This window comes from Odontomachus brunneus, unplaced genomic scaffold (genome assembly GCF_010583005.1).
Source record: "Odontomachus brunneus isolate Ranch 3 - 2012 unplaced genomic scaffold, Obru_v1 Obru_scaffold_026, whole genome shotgun sequence".
NCBI lineage: Eukaryota > Metazoa > Arthropoda > Insecta > Hymenoptera > Formicidae > Odontomachus > Odontomachus brunneus.
Window position 1 is genome coordinate 2,614,495 of NW_022639476.1, and position 27,915 is coordinate 2,642,409.

The 27,915-nt window shown below is 39.9% G+C and overlaps 1 protein-coding gene across 1 annotated transcript; it reads right to left on the reverse strand.

The window, feature by feature from the left end:
* Window positions 1–12: 12 nt before the first annotated feature.
* On the reverse strand, window positions 13–27,510 carry LOC116842692 (mitochondrial carrier protein Rim2). The gene is made up of 6 exons (XM_032812250.1): window positions 26,964–27,510; window positions 19,832–20,017; window positions 18,982–19,253; window positions 9,206–9,324; window positions 5,248–5,467; window positions 13–4,570 (listed from the first exon to the last, which is right to left on the reverse strand). Exons 1-6 carry the CDS (start codon window positions 27,002–27,004, stop codon window positions 4,290–4,292), a joined length of 1,119 nt encoding a protein of 372 aa, XP_032668141.1. The 5' UTR covers window positions 27,005–27,510; the 3' UTR covers window positions 13–4,289.
* Window positions 27,511–27,915: the final 405 nt, after the last annotated feature.

Genomic DNA, 27,915 nt, shown 5'->3' on the forward strand with positions numbered 1-27,915 from the left:
AAAATAGATATGTTTAATATACACATAAATTTTATTTTTATCCATACATTACAGCTGTTTTACAGGGTATCGCAAGATTGTACGTATTGCGGTGAGAGTACTTAATACAATGATTTTATGAAAATTTCGATTCTATGAAAACAATTCTATGGAATTATTGCACCACAATTTCGGTAGAATCATATCAAGTTAAGAATTTTAAATTATTCTTCGCACAGTTATTTCAACAAACTACCGATAATTTTAAGAAATTAAGCGTGCAAGATAAATGCTTCAATGTACAAAACATTAATAAGTGTTCCAATTTCAAACATTTGTTACAATCATAGCTCGATCCTACTAAATCGCCGATGAATTTACGAAAACATCGATTAATTACTATCACCGTAATATATATTTACATAATTGTATACGCATTAATTTTCTCAGGGTACGCTAAGTAATTGTACAACATCAGTCTTCTTTAACGAAACGCTCGCTTCTCGTAGATACACGAAATATTCTCTTCCTTTTTCTTTTATTTTCGCTCTCTTTTCTTTCTTTGCCACTTCTTATTTTCGACTTTGTAAAAAAAATTATCGCTTATTTCATAACGACTTTCTCTCTTTCTCTTTCTCACGCCTCCTTTTTCTTTCTCTCTCTCTCTCTCTCTCTCTCTCTCTCTCTCTCTCTCTATTTAATATCTGTACACGATTTACAACTTGGCATCTGGTTCCCAGACTTTTTTGTGATTCTTTAAAATATGTAGGATATTTCTATGGTATAACTATGCATGACTATAATAACAACAGCCTGGCACTTAGAAACCGTATCCCTCGCACGTACATTTACAAGTGATAATGGCCTTGTGATAAAATCTCAACAAGATGGTTAACAGTTAATATATCAATTATACACGCTGTTCCAGAAGTTGCATACTTTTTTCAAACGCCAGTTGATTTTGAAAGAAAATCAATTTATATATTGATCTTACTAACAATTACTTATAGGGACCATCCTGTACATCACTACTTATTAAACTTTTGGATCTGATTACAGTTTGTACTTTTAAATCAGAATCAAATCTGAAAGTATATACCAACCAGATCTAAGAGTGGTTGATCACTGAGCGGTTGTAGTACTGAATGTACACCAGGCGTTATACATGTCTTACGCTTACTTACTAAAATTCCATACGATTTTTAACTTTACGTATATACACGTGAAATTGAAAATCGTACAAGTAATTTTAGTTATAATGTTAAGCCTAGTGCACTTAGTATTTCGAACTCTAACTTGTACGACTTCCGTGATATCCCTATATAAACGTCGTAAGGCCAGTCGCATTGCAAATCTTTGGCTAAGCACCAAGAGCTCCACTTCATAGAAGGAAAATAATACAATCACAGCTCCATTACATACAGTACAAAGAAAAATTCTTTCTAAATAACCAATGAAATTCCTGCTGATGTATTAATTAGAGCAATTTATGACGATTTCTCGATCGAAACCCAGGCGTCATATAAGCCTTAACACTTATTTACTAAGGTTTCCAATAATCTTCATGCACCTATGTGTAAGGTCGACAATCGTACAAGTAACTCTAGTTACAGTGTTGAGGTATATGCAAGACCTGGTTAAGCAAATTGAAAGAAATCGACTGACCAAATAGAAATATGTACGATCGACGTTTGAAGATGTTACATCAACGTAAGAACAAATACGAAATAACTGTCACTTAATAAAACCATCTTGGAAGAATGTACGAGCAAGAGAAAGTGGCACGTATTTATAAATATGATTGTGTCGTTAATTGTTTTTAAGAAAGCATTGTTTTATTGTGTTTTTCTCAACTGCGAAATAAAATAAAATGAAAAAAAAATTAAAAGAGAGAACTAAAGATGAAAATAGAATTTAGATAAACCGAGAGAAATTTTTCTTATGATCATGCAATACCCGCGCGAAAAAGAATGAAAAGCTTGACGTTTTTTTTTTCGGGTGATAATCCCTATAAGAATCTTTAAATCAACATTCTTGCTTTTCCAGCCACGTGTGTGGTATCGTACGAGACGAATTGTGATCAAAGTATAAGGTATCTCGTATGTCCCAATGACAGATCTGTAAGAAACGTAAGTATAACGACGATGTTCTCGCGTTTTCGTAATATTTCTTTCGTTCCTCTCGAAGATAGTACTATGCGATACAGTTTGCGTACAGCTAACTAATGGAACATGTACAAACGCTCGTAGATTTACAGCTAGAGTCTACAGTTCGATATGTACACACGCATATCTTTCTATATAAATAAAGTCGAAACTATCAGACTGTTTAATCCCCGCTATAGTCCTTGGGTGGATATTCTAACGTAGAGATCGCTGTTTTTCCGTCTATATGTGCAATTTGTATAATTTACATATTAAGTATAATGTCTTCGTACTTTTTTTCTTTTTGAGACTTCGTCTAAGAGCAAGTTGCATCAAAATGTACAACAGCCTGACAAGGACTATTTATTGCGTTATATTAATGACATTTCGACGGATCATGCTACAAAATCGGAACTGCAAAAATGGAAAATTTACTCCGGCTGATCGTTAAAGTATGTAAGAAAAAATATAGCGGAGTCGCATTATGTAAAGAATACGAATCAAACAGAACTATATCACCGTAACGAATTGAAGTTTAACCTATAGCAAACCTTCATAAAATGTATATTATATACACAACTCGATCAAACAAAATGTGTCAATGTAACAGACACAAACAAATTAAACTGTTATAAGATTCTAGATTAAACTCGTAGGGAAACTAACGACGATAAGAGTCAGACTGTTGTTGGTGCCCAAAATGTACTTATATTTATTTTACAATGCATCATTGTAAAACAAATATAAATTCATATTGCATGGATAACGATAAATGCTTAAGTCTTATCGTCTTCAGTCTCCTTAAAACAAACAAACAAATTGAAAGAATCACAAACATAGTCTGTCATGATACACATCTATACACCTATCATGACTACATTTAAAATATTTATCATAAAATTTTCCAATTTATCATCGGTTCAACTACAAATATATATTATATACGTTGAAAAATGCGTTGACGTTTCAAATGTATGTATCATATCTGGTAACATTGTACGCGTGTACTATTGAAAATTTAAAATTCTAATATCCATATTGCTTCAAGATGAAATAAAATAGAAAATGAAATCCTCGTGAGACTCGATATCGGAACCTAGACGATTCTGTGACACGCAAATAACGACTTTCACTAAAATCTATAGCAATTAGGGAAGTGTCGAAGCCTTCAAAAAGTGGATGATTTACGATGTTCCATTTACGACAAGAGCCAGTTAAAATCGTTCTAGAAAACCATAGCAATTAGATTCGAAACGACCCACAAATTCTGAATGTTGCTTCCGAAAAATCCAAACGAAATCACCTTTCATTATACTTGTTACTCTAGAAAGCACTGTAATAATGAATAGTACTCATTCCACAAATCGATTGCGCAAAAGTTTTGCTTTCCCTTGTTTTCGACGTCTCTTATAAAGAAAAACTGGGGAGAAAGACAACACACGGGGTGCACAGCGAGAAGCCGCAAATCGTGAAATGGGAACATCGGAAGCCAGACTCGCCGAGAAGCCGAAGTTTACGGTGACTATTACATATTTTACAGCAAATCTTGTGCAACGGCACTCTCGACACAACGAGTCTCGTTTCCGGAGCGAGGGACATTTTTGCTTTGAATAAGCTTTTTACGTAATAACACAAGCTCTCTTTTCTTCCCGGCTCTCACGTGTGCACGTGAGTATTCACGTTTTCGTGAGAAGCGAAGTTTCAGGTCTCTCAGGTCTGCCTGTTTATTCAATATTAATCAAACGCCTCTTTCCTCATAACTCTTTCTTTTTCTTTTCTCTCTCTCACTCTTTTTCCCACCCTCTATCTTTCTCTTTCTTATATACGTTACCTGAAAGGAGGAAGGACGACTACTTTTTGCTACACTTTTAAAGCACAGTGCGCAATCAACACCTTTGGCGCACAGCACCTTTCTGACTAGCCCCGGAGCAACGGTCAGGATACCACAAGCGCGTTTCCCCGGCATCCAGCTCTTCCTGCATCTCACTCTCATGCCCCCTTCCCTCTCCTTCTCTTTGTCATTCGCTTTATCTCTCTCGATGCGTCTAATTAGACGTGTGACTGATCTTACTCAGACGTGTGTTAGACGATGCCCCAAGCGTGCGATATTCGCCTAACGCAGAAGGGGAACGGCGGGGCCCATTACTCGGGGGCCGTGAGCAGGTCCTAGGCCAGTTCCCTCTTCGTTTTAGTCTCGCCGTAGAACTGCGTCGTGGTAGCGCCGGCACTACACGATACCGTTACCGGGCGAAAGTGCCGGGTCAACACATACACCACCGCCTCGTAGGTCGCCATTATGATCGCAGTGTTTGGGATCTGGCGAATCAGCTGGGTGCCGAGACCACGATACAGACCCCTCACGCCCTCCTCCGCGGACACAGTGCTCAGGGTCTGCCAGAAGGTGCGGTATTTACTGCCCTCCTCCCGCAATCGGGTTCTTGCGACTTCTGAAAAAGAACGACAAGACGTTAGCGTGGAGATCGGTATTGTTCACACGTTCTGTAACTCATCTGAAGATTCATACTACTGAATGGAGTACTATTAAAGTGGTCTGAAACACGCTTGACTGATACGTTTATGGCTCCTAGATTTTGTTCGCAACGTGACCGACGAATAGTTTAAAGTTACGGCAGAAATGCGGACTGGCATTTTCTGAATAAGAGTCGTTCAGCTTCCTTCCGGCGTAATTTAACACATTCCGCGCGTGCCGACTTCGATAATAGTAGTTTTGCAAAGTCTCTCGTGTCCAGGACAAGGACGAGGTACAATCAGTTGGACGAGCGTTATTTATTCAGGTAACCGGAACGTCGCGACTGACTATTTGTAGGTAGGATGTAAGCGCGTAATTGCACGTCGAGTGTGGCTGGCACGCGTTGCAGATATCTCGCTATCTTTAGACCGACTCGGGGAATCTTCTTCGTCAATGCCAGGGAGAAAAATACGCGCGCTAGAACGCGTAGAAAAATAAATAACAGAGCTATATCTCTTTCGGCGTGAATTGCGGTTTCGATTGGAAAAAAAAAGAACGTCTGGAGGATTCGTTCCAGCCATGCGCGTCCCGTAAATCCTACGCGTGATCCTCCTTCGCCCCTGGACAAAGTTTATTGATAATGAAAGCTCTTACCGTGAGGATACGCGATGATAGACGCTATCGTTTTCGAGAACGATCCGGCTCCCATGAATTCGATGAAATCCCGGAAGGTTTTCCGGTCGTCCGACCTCGTGGCTCGCGACCCGTGTGTGGCCAGCCACGACTTCACTGCCTCGTATATCACAAAGTGTATCACAGTCTCGCTTATGCCTACGTAGGACGCCACGATACCTTTGTAAAATCCCAGGATACCCTGTAAAAAAAAATTAAGTTAATTTAATTAATTGGATAATTATACACACAGAAGAATTCGGATAAAAAGCTTCTATGATCTACAATCAGAAAATGAAGCGAGACAGCATCGTTTTTCAACTAATTAATTTCATTTCACTTCATTTTTTATTGAATTAATCGAATGATTATATAAAACGCATATGCAGTCGGCGGCGAGGAGTTTGTTGGCGACGCGTTTCCCTTCGACGCGTTCTGTATTTCAAGAGGACATTCGCGCGATTTTCTTCAATTTCGAAATTCATCGAAATATAGTGCCGCAAACTTTTCATCTTTGACTAACCGGCGACAAAAAGGCGATTATTGTGATGAGTAAGCTGTTGTTATTTTATGTACGTAAATATTGCATGTAAACACGACAAAATTGTGTTTTGCTGCGTAGATGTTTACGAAGTTAACATTAGTTATTAGTATGATAACATCGTTATCGTGTGTCATTGCAACAATCATGATACGCCGTATCTTCAGGATAAAGATATAATTAAGAGTAATATCACAGCGCTTCTACTATGTTTATTACATGTTACTGAACCGACTTGTTATATGTTATTGCAGCAACCTACGCGAAAGAGAGAACACATGAAATCCGCGTGTCGTGATTAAAGACAGCGTTGTTTCTAGCGATGAGAAAGCGGAGAATATCCGAGGCGCGATTTATCCGAGGCGATTAAAAGGTGTGTCTCACTGATAACAAATCGATATCGATATTAATCATTATGAGAATATGGCTGTAAGAAAGAAAACGATATTTTCGGCGACAAAGAAGTCAGTCGATAAACCGGATAAATTATCGCTTGATTGGCTTTTCAAGGCTCATAATCACACAATGTGATAAACTATCTAAAGGATATAAATAAAAAAATATACATAATATATGAAATACAGATTGCGGAGTTTCTCAACGCTCGTTTATTTCCTCGCTGACGTTTTACTCGTACGAACTCGCGCGTATACATCGGAAATGACACCCGCGCAATTTTCCGACACGAACGACCGAGATACCGAGAAATACAGATCATCCACTCGCTACATAAGCTTTGCTCAACATAGTGCGGTATTTTCCAAGATATTTTTATCCGAATATACTATTCGTAGATCACGGCGCCGATTTTAAAGCTGGCTCGTTTCCGGCTTGTTGTATGCAATCGGTGTGCGCGTAAAAATTATCTCTGAGTGAATAATCTCGACTTGACACCCGTCCATTGGACAATACGACATTCGCGCGCGAGCGATGAGTAAACAATCTACGTACGCCAAAGGACCCCGTCTGGTTTTCATTAAAGCTCTTTCGAATCGTTCACCTACCACTTTCCCTACGTGACATTCGAAGCTGTACTCCGTGCTTGGTGTGCTTCACACGAATTATTAAGCGCCTTCGATCGCGGAGAGCCTTCGAGAAATTGCATTTCATGTATCGAAAGACGATTACATCAGCTCTATAATCGACTGAGCTCTTTCGCTACAAGACAGGCGCTGCGTATTGTCGGCTGAAAAAATAATCTTGGCCGCAAGTGGCGTTTGCGGCACATATTTATCGACGACCTTGCAGCATCGTTGTCAACTTTGCGTACCCCCCGGTTATTCTAAGTTTTTCCAATTCGTTCCTCCCGGCAAAGAGGCGCATCAACTCTGCGACGATCATTTTCTCAGAATAATTCTTGCGACGTTCTCGCGCGCGACATGCTGAGGAGACCGATAAATAAACGATATCAAGCAATTCTTACGGCCGCCGAGAGTCGCAATTTGTTTTTTATTTCCATTAAGATAAGGCGGAGGCCAAATTTGGGGAGATTTATCGAGTGTCGATCGTAGGGATGACGATTATTCCAGGTCATTTCGACTACACGAAAACTCGTTATTCAACTTTGATACTCTTCGCACGCGAAATAAGCCGAAATCTGCCGAACGTTTTGTTTACGTTCCTTTCGGACTTAAATAATACGTGGGTAAGCGACGATAATAGACGTATCGATTATCGTTATCGATTCATCAGATTAAACTGTCTCTCAATTTGTCGCCGGACAATCCGGTGTCTTATTATATCAGCTTGACGAAAACTTGAAAAATATTTTCTTTCTTCAAATATTATACATAATTATATACATATCTTTATATATATAAGGTGTCCGACGATAACATATGTGTAAATTTCCTGTGTACGTGTAGATTAGATCAAATTGAATAAAAAATTCCTCTACCATTTTACAAATGATTGCGTAAATTTTGTGTTATTAATTAAAGAAGATTGGTGAATCATTACGTACAATTGTTTACTGATCTTCTTTAATTAATAACTAAATATCTACGTGGTTATTTGCAAAATGGTACACGGAGAAAAATAATTTTGCTCTTTTAGCAAAATCGCCGTTGTTACTGCATATTTGTAGTGACATCAAAAAAATTTAGTTGACGTAACTACACGCAAAAAAAAGAACTAGCTTCCAGAGCTAAAAAATAGCTGTGACAGATAAGATGTGTCACTGAAATAGGGGCAGCTAATGTCGATACTACCGAAGCTAAATTTATTCGCTGTTAAATTTAGGTGCTACAGCGAGAGATATTAGCTGCTAGAAATAAATGACTGTAACAAATGATTGTAGCTGTACGGCAAACTTCTTTAATACATGCATACGATAAGAAATTTAGGAATAACTGCCATTTTCTTAGCTACTTGAAATAATGTGCATTTTTAATGTCACCTAATATATTTATATTTCATAGCGAATGCATCTGAGCTCATAGCCAATTCTTAACAGTGACAGCTAAACGATTAAGTTTGAATCAGTTACCGCGGTTTAGCTGATATTAATAAATCATTTTTTTGCGTGTAATTTTAAATGTGTAAATTATTCGTTATCAGAGCAGAAGTAGTTTCGTTGCCAGGATAGAAAAAATTTGTTGAGTGTATTTATCCTAAAAATCACGTCAATTTGCTATTGATGCAAAATAATGTATCCTTAGCAAATTTATATCCAGCAAATAGTGATTAGTATTCTGAGCAAATCTTTTTGATATTTATATAATAACGAAAAGATTTTGCTAGACCAGCAGGAAGTTTGCTGGGCCAGCAAATTATTTTTCTCTGTGTAGAAAACTTTTTGTTCAATCTGAGCTAATCTATATGAGAACTTGATGTTATCGTCAGACACCCCGTACACAGGATTTTTGCGGGATTTTTCAACCTTCAATTTTTCTTTATAAACGCGTTATCGATATGTATTTCGAGTCTTTTATCTTTGTCTAAAATTAGGTTATATCTCTTGACTAGATATCGCGTACTTTTCAGTTGCACTACTTAGATAACGGTAAACGTTTATTTTCCGCCCGGGAACAATACTATTTAAATAGCAGCTTTCATGAAATAGTGTAACTATTATTATCCAGCGTACTCCGCAATTATCCATTTCAAGGCAAGCCACAATAACAATTACTAGCTCAGCTACTCGTTACAACGTTTACCAGTTGAGCTGGTGTTCGCTACAAGAAACACAGAGAGACGATTGTGTGCTTAACGCTAAACACACACGCGCAGACGGTCGTTCCATATTTTATATACACACAATATCGTGTGAACACGAGCTGTATATTTAATGTATATTAAATTCAGAGTCACACGGATGTATAGTCGACGTATATACCAGCGAGTGTCTGATCAAATCTTACGGATCATCGGAACAAGAAATAAAATAAATCATCTTACCGATTGTTGATATATCCTCCGCATACATTCTATCGCAGTGATTTTATTCGTTCGATGGTCTAGCTGTAGTCTGGTCTTTACGAACCAAATTGGATTTGTCAATGTACACGCCGTGAAACCTGCAAAAGTGAACCACGGCGTTTATTGTGAACCACGACACTTGTTGCTGTTGCAAATCGCTCTACTTTTCCCTTTTTCTAACAGACAAACGGTAATTTACCTTCGATGATTGTAATGATTTATGCATTGAAGGGTATCTCACCCATGATCTTGAAAGACTACGACTCTCTCATAATTTTTACCAGATTTTAGCCGGCGGTTATTACTGATGAGAAAGTTATCAAAAGTCACTGAACAAGTTATCCAAAGTAAGTGTTCACAGTCACTGTTGGATTTGATTTGAGTCTCATCAAGTGTGGAAATCGACATCATTTCTGTGTTTACACATGTGTATATCATCTTCAAGGTTGTTTCTACTTCGATCCGTAAATATCTCTATATTTACCTCTTATATTCAAATAGAGCGAGATCTATCTTAAACCAATTGTATGCTTTCCGTGCAAATTTAACTTCACAATATACGTTATCAAGAGTAAGTTTTCACGCAAAGCGGGGCTCGCTTCCCGCGCAAAACGAAGTCTATAATTTTTAGATTTCGTCTTACGTAAGAAGAGAGAATCGAACCCTTGATAACGAGTCAGGTTCATTGAGAAAGTAACCCCTTAATGTGAGTAATTTCTGATATTGCCACTCGATCGATGTTTGATCTAGTAAAACGAGCTACGTAAGGTACGAGACGCCGGTGTCCGGTACGCGCGCGTGTGTGTTTGTGTATTTTGGAAATAATGTTCCTTGAAAGTCAATTGCGTTCGAGTTATCCACATTTCTTCTTTTAAAGGCAGGCAGCGCTATTTTTCAATAGTGCACACGAAAATTTATGCGCGAGTGAAGTGCAATTTTAATCTCATTACCCGGATAAACGCTAAAACCATACGTAATCGTGAAGGTATAAGTTTGTGCTTGCTATCGTGCATGAAAAGATAATTTAGCCACTTTATTTTCACGCATAAGAAAGGAAGACTCGCGTCGTTTCTCTGCTTCGCATCATCAATTGATACGGCTGCGACAATGAAACGGAAGACTCGTAAACGACTTCGACTCTCTCTCCGTGCGAATTTTATTGTTTACAGGTGTCTGGCAGCTTGCTGTATCGGGTGGAAGGTTTGTTACGGTCCCATTGACACGGGACCGGGGGGCATCGTACTATTAGCGCGCTGCTGCGTAGGAAAATATGCGTAGCCGAGAGTATGCGGGAGAAGCACGCGAGGGTTACGCAAGCGAGAGACCACCATCACTGTGCGTGGCGTAGTGTGCAATTTATTGCGAGCGCAGCGATGACTCTCGTTTATGTTTTATTTACCTTTCTCGCGCGCTACCTGAAAGTATTCGGTATCGCGTGGACCGGGACTGGGCGAACCGGTCTGAAACATCGCGCAAAGACCGGTCGTATTATCCTCGCTGAACATTACGATTCCGTAACCGCGAAAATACGAATTCGCCGCTAGCTGGAGAGGATTGTTCGAAAACGTGGCTGCTGATTGATTCTTCTCGACTCAACTTCCGACCGGCTTCCCACTCGTGGCGCGAAGTAGACTAGAGCAACGCTTCTAAAGCAATATGCTTTGTAATTCAATGCATACACGATCCATTTCACTGTAAATTGAGTTGGTTCAAAAGGTTCGTCGTGTTCGTTAAATCAAATGGAAAAAAATTGTCCAGTCTTGAAGGGTTGATAATTTTTGCGAATGAAATGAACAAAATCGACTTCGGTATTGTTTTAGATGTCAAACGAGAACTTTCTGTTTACCTTCTAATACGCGAACTTCTAGCGAGAATCTAATAGAAAAATGACATCTTTACACAATCAAACGAAGAATTTGTTGCATACAGAATACAATAACAATGTGATATTTTATACACAAAATCTTGCACCAACCTGATACTTCGTGAAATGATATTTCGTATTCTTAATAAATGATATTCGTAAAACAATATTCGTAGAATATTTATGCGCAGATCGCATACCGTGTTCCTACCTTGTCGCGAGTAATAACAAAAGAGTAATAAAGAAATTTGCAATATGATCACTGTCAATACGAAGTTTTATCTACTCAAGTGTTTCGCGTTTAGTATCGGGACACGATGATATCGGTACGAGCGACAAGGCGCGCTCACGATGAAGCGCAGCGCGAAAATACAACGTTCTCATGCCGAACAGCCGCAATTTCCGATCGTCGTTAAGTGTTTTTCAAACTGAATGATGCACGCGCCGAGGAAGATAAAGCGGCGCGCGCACGTTATCTCGAATTGCGATGCAATTCCGGTTGCACCGTTGCGGCGCGCGATCATCCGACGATAGGGCTCCGTTGTCGGTCGTGTTCTCGCACGGCCGCAACGACGGGCATTGAATTACGTGGTTAGGTCGGCTAAAAATAGAAGTACGCCGTCGGAGAGGCACTCTCGACGAGGCGGCGGCGGTGGCGCGACAGAAGGACGAGAAGAAAAGGAAAGAGAAAGGGGAAGGCAGAGAAAGATGACAGGAGGAGGGGGAGAGAGAGAGAGAGAGAGAGAGAGAGAGAGAGAGAGAGAGAGAGAGAGAGGAAGGAAGAAAGAATGAAACTCGTCAAACACGTCTGGCACGACTTCCTAAATCCAAAAAAGAGATTTGTCAGGAGAAAATGAGGCGAGTTAGTATCTAACGAACAATGTTTACGTATTTAAGTCTCGTTGTGTCGAAATGATATATGATAATTGCGAGAAAGAATGATTTTATTCTATACAAAAAGAAATAATTAAAAAATAATATTCTATGTAAAACGATTTTGTTTTATGTGAAAAGTTCTCGTTGAAGGATATTTTTAAGAAAGAATAAAATATATGAAATTAACTCTAAATTGCTCGAGAAAAAAATAAAATTAGCTTTTTAACAAGGTTGGTACAGCAAGATAGAAATTTGTTCACCGATATTTTTCGATATTTTCTCGAAAATAAACCACGCGCGCAATAATCGCGCTATGCTCTCACATGCTGTTGTCCTAAACATAAAACTCCTCTGTCTTTTAGCCGAGGTTTACCGTGTTTTTTTTTTGAGGGAATATAAAAAACGATAGTATCACGTACAGTTCAAGCGGTGAAGAAACCATTACGAGACCTCGACTGTTTAAAGCAGAGTAGAAAATACGCATATACACGCGATTTTATGTAACGCCTTATCTGTGCAAGTAAACGTACACGTGATATCATTATGTTCTCATTCGATTGCATACGCGTTCAGAAGCAGAACGGAGCCTCGTGCTGATCCCCAAGACCCGAATGACATAAGTGATATTCGACCGTCAGCGAATTGTCACAGAGATTAGATTCTATCGTTATAAACAATAGTTATCATCAGGGATCGCCGATCGTTCGATGCGACACGCGCACGCGATTGAAAAATCACTACGATGAACGACGTCGTGATATGCGAGCAAGGAAATAAAACAATATGGAGAGAATCAATCAAAAGTTATAGATTGAGACTTTATCAAAGCAAATAAAGAATAAGGCAAATAAGAGCCAACTCTCGATCTTAATAGCGAAAATCACAAAATTAAGATGCCATTAAGATCGGCAGTTGGCTCTTATTTGCCTTATTCTTCGTTTAATATGAAGAGAATTTCCTTTTTGTTTGACGAATCGACACACGGAGAGAATATTGTAATTTCTTCCTTCATATTAATCTATTCTCAATTTTATAAAATTTCTGGAGTAGTGTAGAGGAATATTACAGAGCATGTCAGTGAGATCTATCTTGCTAAGGAATATAACAAATTTCGTTAGAAATATAGCAAATTTTTTAATAGCACACTCTCTTCAGTTCTTGAAATATAAGTAACACATGTGAAATGAAAGTATAAGTTAATTACTGGGAAAATATCGACTCATTTTCCTCGGTTACAAAATTCTACAGCGATTATTAATATAAAATTCTCCTCGTGTGCAAATGACATGTATGGATGACTGGAATCGCGATGAATTGAGAATTATATGCACTGTCGAGAAATTCATAAGATATTCAGACCTTCACGTCAACGTGTGTCCGAGAAGCGTGACACACTTTGAAAGAATTTTCCTCAAAGAAAGCACATACCTCAAAATAGCTAAAAGTCTTCTGCACATTTTACCCTAACTATCTCTCCTTTAGTGAGATTTTTTTATAGTAACATTCTGTTCAAAAGTCGCTTATGTAAGTCGCGAGAATCAAGAAGGCGCGCAATGAGATCAAAATTTCAATTTTCGTTGGACGAGTTGAAAGATTCGCGAAACGAAAGAGAAGAAGAAAGAGAGACGGAGAGGGAGAAAGAGACAGAACACGTGAAGATTCTGATGACGTGCGTATTCGATTGATACGTCGCGAGCAATAAACAAGAAAAGTGGAGGAACACGCACTGACTGCGTGGCTCCCCTGCGAACCGATCGAATAACGCGGACAGATCGTCCGTGGAGTCAAAGTTCGCGCAGATAACGCCTTATATTGTTCACGGGGGTCTTATCGACCACGACGCACCGAGTGTCTTGCAAGTTAAACGAGCTGGAGCAGAAAGGAGCGGAAGTATGTTTCGAGAAGTGCCAAAAGTACGACGACGTCGTATTTAACGTCGTAATCGTAACAGGAACGCATAAATTGCGCGCGACGATATTCTCGACGTGTTACGCAACACGTCAATCTCATCGTCGTCGTTTCCGTTGGCGACGTCTACTCCGTGGCGGGGATCCCCGAGCAAATCGAGACAACACACGCATGCACGATGGGACCTCCAAATCGCGACTCGACTCGCGACTACCGATTTGCGTTCAGCTACGTTCGTTTCTCAACAGCTCCACGTGGTGACAATGCAAAAGGAACACCGTATATATCGCGTTTACAAAAATAACCATGCAGCTCTTTAATAAGACGTTAGAGGGGCCCAAATTAGATAACGATTAAGCTGGAATCTTTAGGACGAGGATCCATTTATGGTCCATGATAAGTCTCCCGCCTTCAATCGCATTATGAATGCATTTATAAAAAAAGAAAGGCCAGTTAAATCTCTCTCGAGATTATCAACGTACAGCAGAACTCCGGATGTGATTTTCCAAGAGTTCCATTTTTGAGTTCCATTCTTGGAGCATTCGTATTTTGGGTACAAGATGCGGAACTTTTGGATTAGACAAATATCATGCTGACTGACAGCTTGAGATGTTACACTTCAAATTTGTTTTTTATATATATATATCGAGCAATGCTCCTATTTATTTTTGCACGTACTTTCATTGCGTAAAAGCGTTTGCAACTCTGTACAACTAATGCGACGTGAACTTTGCAGAAAAATGTCAGTGTGTTGTCGGTGAAGTTTTCAACTTCGGCATACCCCTTTAAGGACGTTTCTCTCTCGTTCGCGTCGCGTTCCACATTCGCAAATCGCGCGGACGACGGGGCGAATCGAGCGAGGCAGATCGAGAGTAAAAGTGCGCGAAATCGCGCTACCGGATACGCACACATGTACCGCGTGTCCTCGGGTTATCGACATCGGGAGGCTAGTCGGGCGGCCGCGCGCACGTCGTCTCGGGATCGCGACGCGATGTTCTCACGACGGCACTCCGACGGATCCATTAAAGATAGTGCATGAATGACGCGCAGAATATCATCCTCTCCCACCCCCCTCCTCGTTCCTCCGACGGGCGCTAATCGCGCGTCTATCGCCGCCTCGTTGATTGGATTGCCGGCGAAACAGAATATAACTCGACGGCGCAACAAGCGATATGTCGAATTGACGACATACAACCGTGGGCGCGCAAATCTGTTTGCGGCATTTTGTTTTCTCTTCTTGCTTCCAAGGTCAGAGCGACATGAGTACATGAAGTTGGCACCCCACTTTTATAATTTTGAAAGTTGTTCCAGATTGTTCTGACTTTGTACCACATTGTTCCAAAGTGATATTGCTTCATTCGAAACGGTTTTCGAATAAAACAAAAAAAATGATTTTTTGAGCTGGCACCCCACTTTTCGAAAATCGAACATTCTGATACCGCAATAGATTGTTCTAGTTGTTCCAAACATTGTTCCAAAAGGACAAATCCGTAAGTTGAATTATAAGTCCAAAAAATGAAAAAAATGTTTTTGACCTGGCACCCCATTTTTTGAAAATAAAGCATTCCGATACCGATATAGATTGTTCTAGTTGTTCCAAACATTGTTCCAAAAGCACAAATCAATAAGTTTAATTATAAGCCCGAAAAATTAAAAAAAAGTTTTTTGACAAACAGTCTATCGGACCAAGAGTAAACTTATACTATCTTTCTTGTTCCAACCGAGATCTTTTTGTTCTGAGTTGTTCTAGGCTTAAGAATTATAGTTCTAGAGTATGAGACTCATAAGATCATTCGTTCTCCGAAAATTCGTAAAAAAATCGATTTGACAGTATGTCAAAGACGTCAAGAGTAAACACATGCTTCCTTTCTTGTTCCAACCGAGATCTTTTTGTTCTGAGTTGCTCTAGGCTTAAGAATTATAGTTCTAGAGTATGAGACTCATAAGATCATTCGTTCTCCGAAAATTCGTTAAAAAATCGATTTGACAGTATGTCAACGACGTCAAGAGTAAACACATGTTTCCTTTCTTGTTCCAACCGAGATCTTTTTGTTCTGAGTTGCTCTAGGCTTAAGAATTATAGTTCTAGAGTATGAGACTCATAAGATCATTCGTTCTCCGAAAATTCGTTAAAAAATCGATTTGACAGTACTCGACGTCAAGAGTAAACACATGTTTCCTTTCTTGTTCCAACCGAGATCTTTTTGTTCTGAGTTGCTCTAGGCTTAAGAATTATAGTTCTAGAGTATGAGACTCATAAGATCATTCGTTCTCCGAAAATTCGTTAAAAAATCGATTTGACAGTACTCGACGTCAAGAGTAAACACATGCTTCCTTTCTTGTTCCAACCGAGATCTTTTTGTTCTGAGTTGCTCTAGGCTTAAGAATTATAATTCTAGAGTATGAGACTCATAAGATCATTCGTTCTCCGAAAATTCGTAAAAAAATCGATTTGACAGTACTCGACGTCAAGAGTAAACACATGCTTCCTTTCTTGTTATCCTTTATTTCCTTACTTTTATTCCTTACTTTATTATCTTTACTTTTATTCTATCTGCCTAAAATCGTTTTTTTCATCTTATTTCTTTCGTGATTATTTTTCGAAGATACTACTTTAGCACAATGTTAGCACAACTTAGCACAACCTAACCAATAAAAAAAATTTCGAAAATCGAAAAGTGGGGGGCTACCAAAAAACGGTTTTTTCCATTTTTCTTGTTCATTTTTCGTATTAAAAATTTATAATTCGAGCACAATGTAGCACAAACCTAGCACAAATCAGCACAACTGTCAAAATTATTAAATTCGAAAAGTGGGAGGCTAACTTCATATAGGCCAACGAGAACGACGATGGAGCAAAGGCGATGCGGCATAACAATGACTTAGCGCGGATTTCGTTCGCTGACGTCGTGTTGTTGCAATCGCGCGGAGGGAAACACACATGCGAAATGTTTTTAAGGCATGTATTTCCTTTTTTCCTTTTCGATCGGCTCTTCGCGCGGCTTGTCCTTAGCGAAATTTTCCATCGAGCGCGATAATGAGTAGTTCCAACTCGAGGACGAAGCTTCTCGCGAATTTAGGTCTAATGGTTTAGGTACACTGAGAACAAAAAATGTTTGGTGTTTGTAACTGTGATCACATAGAGGAACAATCATAAGTTATGTGGTCAGGAAACGCATTTTTATTAAATTTTTCTAAGATGTTAATGATGCGTGTTACCATTTTTGTGCCTAAACAAGCAAAAGATATGACCGGGCGGCCCGAAAAGAATTATAGTTAGATAACTTTAGTTAAATCAATAATTTTCCCCTCAGTGTATATACGCGTTGAGTGCGCGTTAATTGTCGATATAATTCGTCGAGAAACGTAACCGTACGATGTCGAAACGTCTCGATAAATAATAATCTCCCTCGACGCTAAAGAGACACGTGGATTCCGCGATAAATTCGCGTTGAAAAATCTCGCTGAAAGCAAGATCTCGGTCCGACACGTAGGAAAACTGATGCACGCGGGCGAGAGGCGTAGATAAATCGATTCGAATTGAATTTCGTGACGATTTAGTCAGTTTTACTCCGACTGATTCCAGTGCATCTCTCGTAGGGATCCGAGAAATTCTCAAGGAAAATTCCTTTCCGATATGATCTTGATACTTTTCCTATCACGTATAGCTTTTGAGAAAAGTAACACTTTAACAGATACAGAGTAAATATATCTGACGCAATATCACTTACATTCATGCGATCCTCTATCGAAGCGAACGCTTGGCTCTCTTTCACCCGCACGACGAGGATGGCGTTTCCCCCTCGACAATGACCGAGAGAATAATAGTGTCGACAACTTATGCAAAACCTAAAGTTCCTAAAAGTTAAATTCCCCCATTCACACACAATACACTTGACTCTCGCGCGTGTGTTGCGGAGTTAAGAAACTGATTCTCTCAAAATCCGTGCGTGATAGAAAGAATACGAAATCATATTGTAATACAGGTGTAAAGTGGCTGTTACTCGTAGCGGGGCAGTCATTTCTCCCCCGAGGTGTATGCATTGTAATCACCCTCGTCTTATTGCGGCTATTGCGTCGCGAGCGCGCGCGAGAAAGAGAGAGAGAGAGAGAAGAAAAGGATATTTTATCTTCCGTGCCGAGCGACGTGAAAATAGTTGCTGATCGATGAAAAATAGCGAAAGAGGTGCTTTTGACGAGGCTTAATAATAATGTAGCGTGGTGTAATTTTAAACGATAATACGAATATAACGCGGGCAGAATGTTTCGCGGACGAAGATGCGAGCCGGCTCAAGGTGAGCGACGAGGCAGGGAGATTAACACCCACGTAACGCCGCGTTAATGACCGTGTAATAACAGTCGCGCCAGACCATCGTCCGGTGTGCAAATTAGCATGTATGGATGAATACATCGTCGCGTTACGTTTCCGTAATTTTACTACGTCGTCTCACAGCGCGACACGTCGCGCCGCGACGTTTAATATCGATCTTGCCTGCGACTTGTTTCGCGGTACTTTTTCGAAGTAACGAAGTAAATGCGCGGAAAGAGATCGGACCCGTATTTCACGGTCCCGTCGCGGTGATGGCTTTCGGCGCCGAAAATACACGCGAGTAATAAGTGCGGAGAAGACAGGTGTGAGAATTAACGTTCGCTCGCGCACGTCAAGTCCAAACCTGCTCAAGTAACGTTCATGCTCCTGTAGTTGTTGCGAAGTGTACAATAAGCAAATTAAAAGTAACATTATATCTCTCAGAGCGTCGATTTGAACTTCATCAAATTTTTTGAATTTTTTCGTCTCTGTGCTATCATGTTTTAATAAAAATGTTTCTCCTGTTGTGTAATATTATGTATGTGTACCTCTCCGACTGTGAACGACTGACAAAAAAAGCAAGAAAGAAACCAGCATAGAACCCGTGGAAAACGTGAACATGTCGTGAAACATTAAAGGTGCGAAAGCTACATTTCAGCTTCGAGATCGACGAGTCCCTCGATGCACCGCGAGTGGTGGTGTATCAGCTGTATGTGTATACGTCGTGTGTGTAAAATAGAAATGTATCTGTTGTGTGTGTGTGTATGCGCGCAAAGATATATATATTTTTAATCTTACCAGCACAGGACGCAGAGAAGACATGGACGATCGGAGTATCGGGAGGTAGGATCGCATTGAATGCGACTTTGCTCTTGGAGTAGGCGCAAAAGTAGATCGCTCTAGATGGTGCCACGCCGATGAGATTCGGCCCGAGACCTTTGAATAGTCCCCGGGCCCCCTCATGTTTGATAATATACCGTATACACTCATAGATACCTGGCGCGTGTCGAGACTGCGGCGGCGGGCTCGAGACGCCAAAGTGCGAAAGGGCTACGAAGTGACTGGAGTACCTGAAGAAAAGAAGAGAGGAGAGATGAAGCGACACATATCTCGCCGCGATTGTGCGACGAGCGTGACACGTTAAACGGCAATCATTTACATCAAATGCGATCTCGCTTCAAGCCCCCACACGATGTGACAAATGCCGAGACAGCTGTAGATCTATCTAATCGTATCGGATCTTTTAATGAGATTTTCGATGTTGTTTATACAGATTTGAGGCTTAACAGTCGCTACAAGTTAAACTGTGTGATTTATGAACGTGAAAAGAGCGAAGCGTGGAAAAATTTCATGTCTCGGCTTTATTATCGGCGCGAAGATGCTTACGATAACTCTTTTATGTCGGAAGATAAAATTCTACCAGGATTGCCCGGACACCCCGTATATGTTGGCGTATGCCAAATGGAAAAGATAACGCGCGAGACCTTGAAAAATAAATGGCACGCGAGTCGTTTACGAGCAACGATTCAATTATACAGCTTTAAGTATCTGACTGGAAAGCATTAATTATAATAAATTATCGTGGCACGTACAACAATGTCCGCATTAATGTCGGCGATCGATCGGATTTATTCGCTCGTTGACTTACCGCGGATACAAGCCGGTGCATAGCCTTCTGCGTTGTTCGGGTGTAGGCGAACTCCTGCACGTGGAGTGACCAGACGTGAATTCTTTGTTCAGCGGTGGCGGATGGAAGCCAGAAGACGAGGATTGCAGTCGGGTCTTTACTACTTCCAGGGGACAAGTCACTATCGCTCCTGCCGTGCCAGCCACACTACGCGAGATACAAGGAAAGTCTGCAATTACCGACGCTGTCCGCTAATGCTCGCTGCTTATTCGTGCTCACAGTTGTTGATTCCTCTACGGGACCAGTATACGCGGAACGAATATTTATGAGAGATATTAGCATTCGTCAACTGGATAAGCATCGTATACTAACTTGTCCGACTGGGATACTTTCACGCGTGTCATTCGAAATATATGAAAAAAGCACGAAATGTATCTTTGTACAGCCGATTAAAGTTTCCGATTTCACATTTTTCCTCGAGATGACGTTGAAGTGTATTTCGTATCTCTAATAGGAAAATGGGGATTTCCTGAGAATTATTAAAAAACAAATTCTTCTATCAGATACGTTACGAAACTCATCGAGGAAAAATGTTGCAGCTTTTAATCAGCTGACTGATATGCAATAAATTTGTATATTGCCTGGTTAAAAAAATATTCAAGTAAACTACTGGTCAGTTGCTATAACATCTAAGTTTTAACTCTGATATGAATATATCCCAGTCGCACGTTACACAATACGTTGCGTTATTAAATAAAAATTCTCTCCGTGTGCTCTCGTGCGTTTGTTATATCACGCATGGTATCACGTAATTTTCATTATCTCATTTTGTTCATTCGCGTACTCGTGGAGGATACTCGTGAAATATAAATCGTACTGACAGTTATATTAAATACACTTTGCAGATACGGATAGTGTGAACACAAAATTTATTTTAATGCTATAAAATATTGTAATATTTATGAGAAAATTATTCTTCGCGAGAAAGTTCTTACGTGTTACGACCGCTTATATGTACGATATTAATGGTCGTTATAAATACATAACGATATGCTTATCATGATTACGACATATAATGATAACAACAGATGGAGTGAGACAAGTGAAGCGAGATTCGTTACGAATTTAATCAGATTTTCATTGTATATCTCGCTCAAGTGAAATTATATCTGTGCATCGGCGAGATAAAAAACTAAAATAATCACGTAGACACGGACTTTCTCTCTCTTTCTTTCTTTTTTTCTCTCTTTTTCTCTGAGATATCGACATGTATGATACATGTATGATACATGAGAAACGTCATCTGGAGCTTAGAAGAGAAAAATAGATAGGGAGAGAGTAAGGAGGCACGAGAAAGGTGCGTGAAACTTGTTATTGATATAATCTCGCAAATCTTTCCAATTAAACGCGCGATAATTATTTCGCGCCGCGCTGCAAAGTATTAATTGCCAATGTTAGCGAACTGGCACTCACCGTTCGTCGCGATACGCTTTATCAGTGATGTGTTTATAACCGTTGAATTTGGGGGGTTACCGTTGTTCCGGCCAATGTTGCGCATATTCAATTGAATTCGTCGCACAGAGGACGATAAATCGATAAACTGTTGGAATCTAAATCTGTCGCGTTTGTTTTAGCCCGGTAAAAGTCTTGAGTAATGAACAACTCTTGGCTTATGAGTAATTTAATAATTCGATAAAGATCTCTTCGCACAAATTAAGTTTTAGTAGCATAGGAAGATCACGAGATTCTTCGCTTAATTTCGCGTTGAGTTCAGAAAAATTTCGCGAATTCGAGGCGAAAGAAATTTAACGTCAAGAATTCCGACCGAGTGACAAATAATTTTGCATTTGTATGAATCTACAATAGAATCCACATCTACAATAGAAGTAAAATAAGAAGTAAGAGTAACAAATTGAGCAATCACAGTCGATTATTCTTTTCACGCTTGACTGCGATCGATCAATTTCTCACTTTTACTTCTTACAATCATACTTTATTCTTATTGTAGACGATCCTCGATATGCTTCGTTACATCGAGCATAAGTTTGATATCTCCTAGGAAAAAAGATCATACTTATGCACAGAAAAAAATAATTTGCTGCAGCAGCAAACTAATTTGCTACATATAGACAGTTAAATATAATTCACTGTGTTAGCTACTTTTTCTTTGCTGCAGGAACCTATTTTCTTGCTATGATAACAAGAAAATCTCCTACAGCAAAAAAAATTGCTAATATAGTAAATTTGCTACAGATGGACAACTAAACATAATTTACTGCTTTAGATACTTTTTTTGTTGCAGGAACAGATTTTTGTTATCATAGCAAGAAAATTGGCTCCTGCAGCAAAGAAAAAATGGCTAATACAGCAAATTATGTTTAGTTGTTCATATGTAGCAGATCTTTTTTTTCCGTGTGTTACTTTAGTGGAAAAACATAATTGACCTTTCAAAAAGACTCTTACAGGTAAGCGAGATTCTCACCCATGCCTGAAGTTGCCAGCGCGTAGTGCGCTGAACTTTTTAAGAAACGAGGCCGTGAATTAGCGTCTGATTCACACGTCGCGCATCGTAAACTTGCGTATCTTTCCGCGCCATAAAGCAGGTGCGAGCTCACGTTCCTCTCGTGTTCAAGCCACCGCGAATACAATAGGTACAAAACGTCGATTGAGATTCGCGCATACTGATTTTGCGACTTGCGAATGTCTAAGCGACAATTCCCCTGGCGGCATCGCGCGTACGTTTACGACACGATGTAGGTCGTAATAACAATTTGTAATTGTACAACAATTAATAACAATACTCAATACATGCACTTTATAGGCGATAGTGGCGACATTTCATGCTTTGCGACGAATTGCGCGCTATGTATTCGATGCTTTGATTGAATCCAAAAATTATTCAGAAAATAAAAGTACACGGAGAAAAATAATTTGCTGGCCCAGCAAATTTTCTGCTGGTCTAGCAAAATCTTTTCGTTATTATATGGACAGCAAAAAGATTTGCTACACTAAGAAAAAATTTACTAAATTTCAAAAAACGTTTGTTTGGATAGTACTGTGAAGATATTTGTTTAAATTAAATAATTAGTTTCTAAAATTAAAGAAACCAATTTATATTTAAAACTTCTTTATTTAATTTTAGAAAATAATTACTTAATTTAAACAAATATCTTCACAGTACTATCCAAACAAACGTTTTTTGAAAATTTAGTAAATTTTTTTTTCAGTGTAAGAGTACTAATCGTTATTTGCTGGATATAATTTGCTGAATCTACAAATTATTTTGCTATAAGAACCATGATGGATTTATATAAACAATTGCAGTTTTGCTCCGATAGCAAATAAATTTGCTAAGGATACGTTACTTTGCATCAATAGCAAATTAACGTGATTATTAGGACAAATACACTCAACAAATTTTTTCTATTCTGGCAACGAAACTACTTCTGCTTTGATAACGAATAATTTATAAAATTAGTTGCGTCAACTAAATTTTTTTGATATCACTACGAATGTGCAGTAGCAACGACGATTTTGCTAAAAGAGCAAAATTATTTATCTCCGTGTATCCTTGTCATTTTGCTTCCAAATGTGTATTCGCTAATGATGTCAATATTTGGCTACTCATGTACATTAATTGATGTAAAATAGTCTTAACACAGTAATTAGGTTAATAGTATTTTAAAACTGTACACATTCGGTCATTAACGCAAAGCTGTCGCGGTGATGGATTGCTGAATTGATACAACATGCCTGTCTCTCTTTGAATAATCACTAAGTAATTAATTGATAATGTGCTTACGGTTAGAAAACTCTAATAACTTGATTATATCGTGCTACTCTGTCGATTAGCGTGCTCGGACAGCTGAGATCCGAGCTCGGATATCTATCTGGATGTATATTCGAGTCTTCCGGATATTCTCAAGTTGCCAAATTTTCTCGCGAGAGAAACGCCACTTCAGAAAATGAAAAGGCAAAATCAACTCCCGCGACGTCAGCTCCCGCGAAAATCAATAACACGTGGCAACATGAGATTTTTTATTGCGAGCACTCGAATATTCGGTTATTTCGGGAAGAATTCGAAGTATCTCCGAATTTGAATATATACGGTTCTGTAGAGAAACTATCTGGTTCGTGCTGACGGTATTGGTATTTACGTCGTGAAGTGATCTTTAAATAGTCAAAAATACGTACGTGATCGAGTGCGATTGCTAATGTATGTAACCTCTTACGCCGCGTTGAAAATAGAACAGGATCTTAAATGCCCGACCAGATGCATATCGCAAGTATCATCGTCTATCGATTATTTTCTCAGGCGCCGAATCGCCCTCTAACTTATTTCCATCGCGCTGTTCCATCAAGTTACACATGCTCACGCAATCTTACACAATCTGATCGTATGCAAATTGTATATTTTAGAGATATATTGAAAAACACATGTATACGAATATCCTTTTTGGTTCTTTGGTCTTTTTTTCTCGCGAGAAAATTCGCTAGTTATCACTGTTTCGAGAGACACCCTGTATAAAGGTGAGAAAAAGGTGAGAAAAAGAGAGAGAGAGTCGCACGGATATCGGTGTATGTGTACGTGCGTGCGTGCATGAGCAGGTAGGCAGCGAATGCAAATACACGGCGAGTGTACATTTTGCATAACTGCGTCGTCGAATTCTGCGTGCGAGTTGACACGCGATCTTGTAAATAACACGATCTTGTGTTTCGGCATTGGTAAGGCCAGCTGCACCGTGACGGTTAGCGTGTGACTGTTTATTTAGTAAATAACGCGTCCTCCACCTGTAAACGATGATAGGCGAATACTGTCGTGTCATCTCGCGGTTAAATAGTCGAGAGACGAAAAGGTTGCAACGCGCGTTTCTCTAGGAACAGTATTCGGGAAAGTGAGAATCGTGAGGAAGATCGCACCTGTTCCAAAACTCATCGAAATGAGAAGTATCGTGACCTTTTTACCGACGACTGTATCATTATATATATAAACGACTATTTTGTTAACCACGACAGTACTTGCCGATCGAAGTATTTTCGGATCTCCGACTGTGCAATTGGCATTAATCAGCGGATTAAATTGATCGACCTCATTTTCTCGATTTATTACTGTTAATGCGATATGATGTAAAAGGAAGGACTAAATTCGCTAATTGGAGCTAATTGGTCGCGATTGTATGATCAAGATTTCCTTATTTTCATACATTTTTTAAAGAGAGAGAGAGATGTTCATAAAAAATATTTCTTGAAAAGAATTTTTTCTCATCTCTGTGATGAGTAGGATATGCAAAATGTGGCTAAATATTTTGGAAGCATTAGTTTAACTAAATTCTTTTCTCCATGAGAAAAATTTCCTTCTTCTCTTATATTTCATCTTTCACCTTATTTCGTCTCTGTATATGTATGTGATTTGATATCTTGCTACGGTACTGACTATGATTTATAAATAGAGAAAACAAATCAACGAATCTCGCGATTGGAATCAAACGACGTTGTTAAAACTAGTCTTATCTATATATATATCATAGTCCAGAAAGTTACAAACCAGAAATCGCCACTTAAGGTTATCGATATCACGCAGGAGATCTTTTCTCACGTTCAATGTATCCTGTCTTGTATTTACGCAACACACTTTATATTTATTACGCAACATCACGGACACACACACATACGCCGTATATTGTTACACGTTTTAGTAGTGTAATGGTTTCGATTACTTGGTAAAAAATAACACGCGTATGCGCTCGTCTGTGACTGCGATTTGCTGTACTAAGCAGAACTAAAAGGTTAATAACAGATTTATGATTTGTGAATGCAATCAATATACACACGAAGAGAATTTTCTTCCTGGAAGATTGAAAGGAATCTAAATAATCTATTCGTTGCTATAACACATGAATTTCCGCTCTGATTTGAATATGTTCCAGCCACGCGATGCAAATACGGTAATTTTGCAATATAAGCAGGTTAATGCACCGAGAAGAAATATTCGAAAATTTCTTTGTGGGACGTAAAGTTTATTTATTATATGAAATGCAGTTTACTTCTCTGTGAAGTAAACTTTATATCACACAAATGCATTTTCTAGTGTACGGTAACTACCACTAGTAGTTTAGTACTAGTAGTTGGTTGAATTATTAACAATCCCTTGCATTACCAATACCCTCACTGATTATGATGAATGTCGGATTGGAGTGTTGCAAAAAAAAAATATAAAAAACTATATTTTTTATGCGAATGCTGCACATTCAAAAATTGAAAAAATGTTTCTTCGAAAATAATTTGGGTATTCAATTTTTAGCGAGGGTTCGAATCTTCTCACCAGGGTCGAGTTAAAAATAATTGATAATTTCATCATGCGTTACGGCGGCGGTTCAGTCATCCGGCGAGAGTGAGCATCGTAGTATGCGATGTGTTTCGCACGCCACGTTACTCATGCAGGCGTGCTTTTGTCACGTGTCCACACGGATTATCAACCATGTCGGCGATAACGACGGAGAAATTCGGAAATATTCACGCCCGGCGATTATTTAATCGCGTCTTATCCTCAGTAAATAACATTACATCGAAATAAGACTGATTTATGCCGCTGATGCTATCATGGAAACGCTCTCTTCTTGTGAACTACGCATTCCTCTGTCTCCTAGACTTGATAACATCGACCAATCTCCTTTCCACATCTAAATTACGCAGATGCGTATTTACACGTTTTCTTATGGCGCGCTATTCGACGACGGAAAAGGACGAATCTCTTCGTCTCGCATGACGTAACGGCTGGCTCAAAGCTTCGATTTATCGCATCCAATTCGTACGATCAATTCATCATCGAATGTAATTCGGTCGAATGTACGATTCTCTTTAAGAAAACACGGACATCTGATTGTTCAGGACTCGTGTAGAAGAGATGCCACGGGAAGGTGGGGGAGGGGCTCTGTACACACGTGTTAAATATGCTTCGATAAAAGTAAAGTCTAAAAATTCGGACTCGATTGCAAGTCGGATCAGCACTAAATCACACACACCAGCACTAAATCGAATCGATCGGGATTGTCAGAGGGTTAGGGACAGATGACGGTCCGAAAAGCGAGCCAAGGCCGTGACGTAAAGCGAGGCCCGTGCCGGGCTCTTGCGTCAGCCGAAAAATAAAGCTTACCCTCCGGCGACGAGATGTATCGCCGTGTCGCGATCCAACATCCTCCGTGGCCGCGAAGCACAGAAGTCCGCTGTTTGTCGCACCTTCCTACGGCAGCATGCACTTTCACAGTCAGCTCGGCGAAGGAAACGCGAGAGGACCAGACGAGACCGCCAATTAGATTGTGGACAGTCGTCGGGGATGAGACGACGAGGACGAGACGCGGACGTGGTGTGCGTGTCGCTCAGTGCGTGCTGAACTCGCTCGCTCAAGTGAACCGTCACAAGCAAGTCGTCGCAAGCACCGTCGTATAAACCGTCCTCGAGCTTGCCGCTCGCAAAAGAATTCAAACGAGACAAGCCGCGAGGATACGCGCGAACTACGTCGCGGCCGGCCGCACACTCTCGTCGGACGGGATATCGACGAAACACATCAATTGGGACGCGCACCGCACCGTGTGTACAATATGTATGTACGATACACTGTATCAACACTGCAGAAGAACGAGCGAGAGCGAGCGAGCGAGCAACACCGATCAAGGCGACGACGTACCACGCACTACCGCCAGATTCCCCCAGATTCTTCGTTAACCCTATTTCCCTCCCTTGCCTCTCCCCCTGCCGGACGCCGCTGGCGCTACCACGGCGGCGGCTAATCTCACGCAACATTCGCGCTATTTCAGCGCGCACCATCTCAAGGACGAAACGTAATTCACGAATACTGGTTTTCGGTGGGTTAGGTCGGACAGGGATACAGGTAGTATCGGTAGGTCAGCCAAGTGTGGGTATAGTTATGGAGGATTCACACCGCTTTCGATGTCCGATGTACGACGTCCGTTATCCAATAGGAGAACAGCTTTCCAACTGAATTCCAAAGAATTTCCAAAGAATTGAATTCTCTATTAGAAAGCTGTTCTTTTATTGGATATCTGACGTCGTACGTCGAACATCGCACGCGATGTGAATCCTGCATT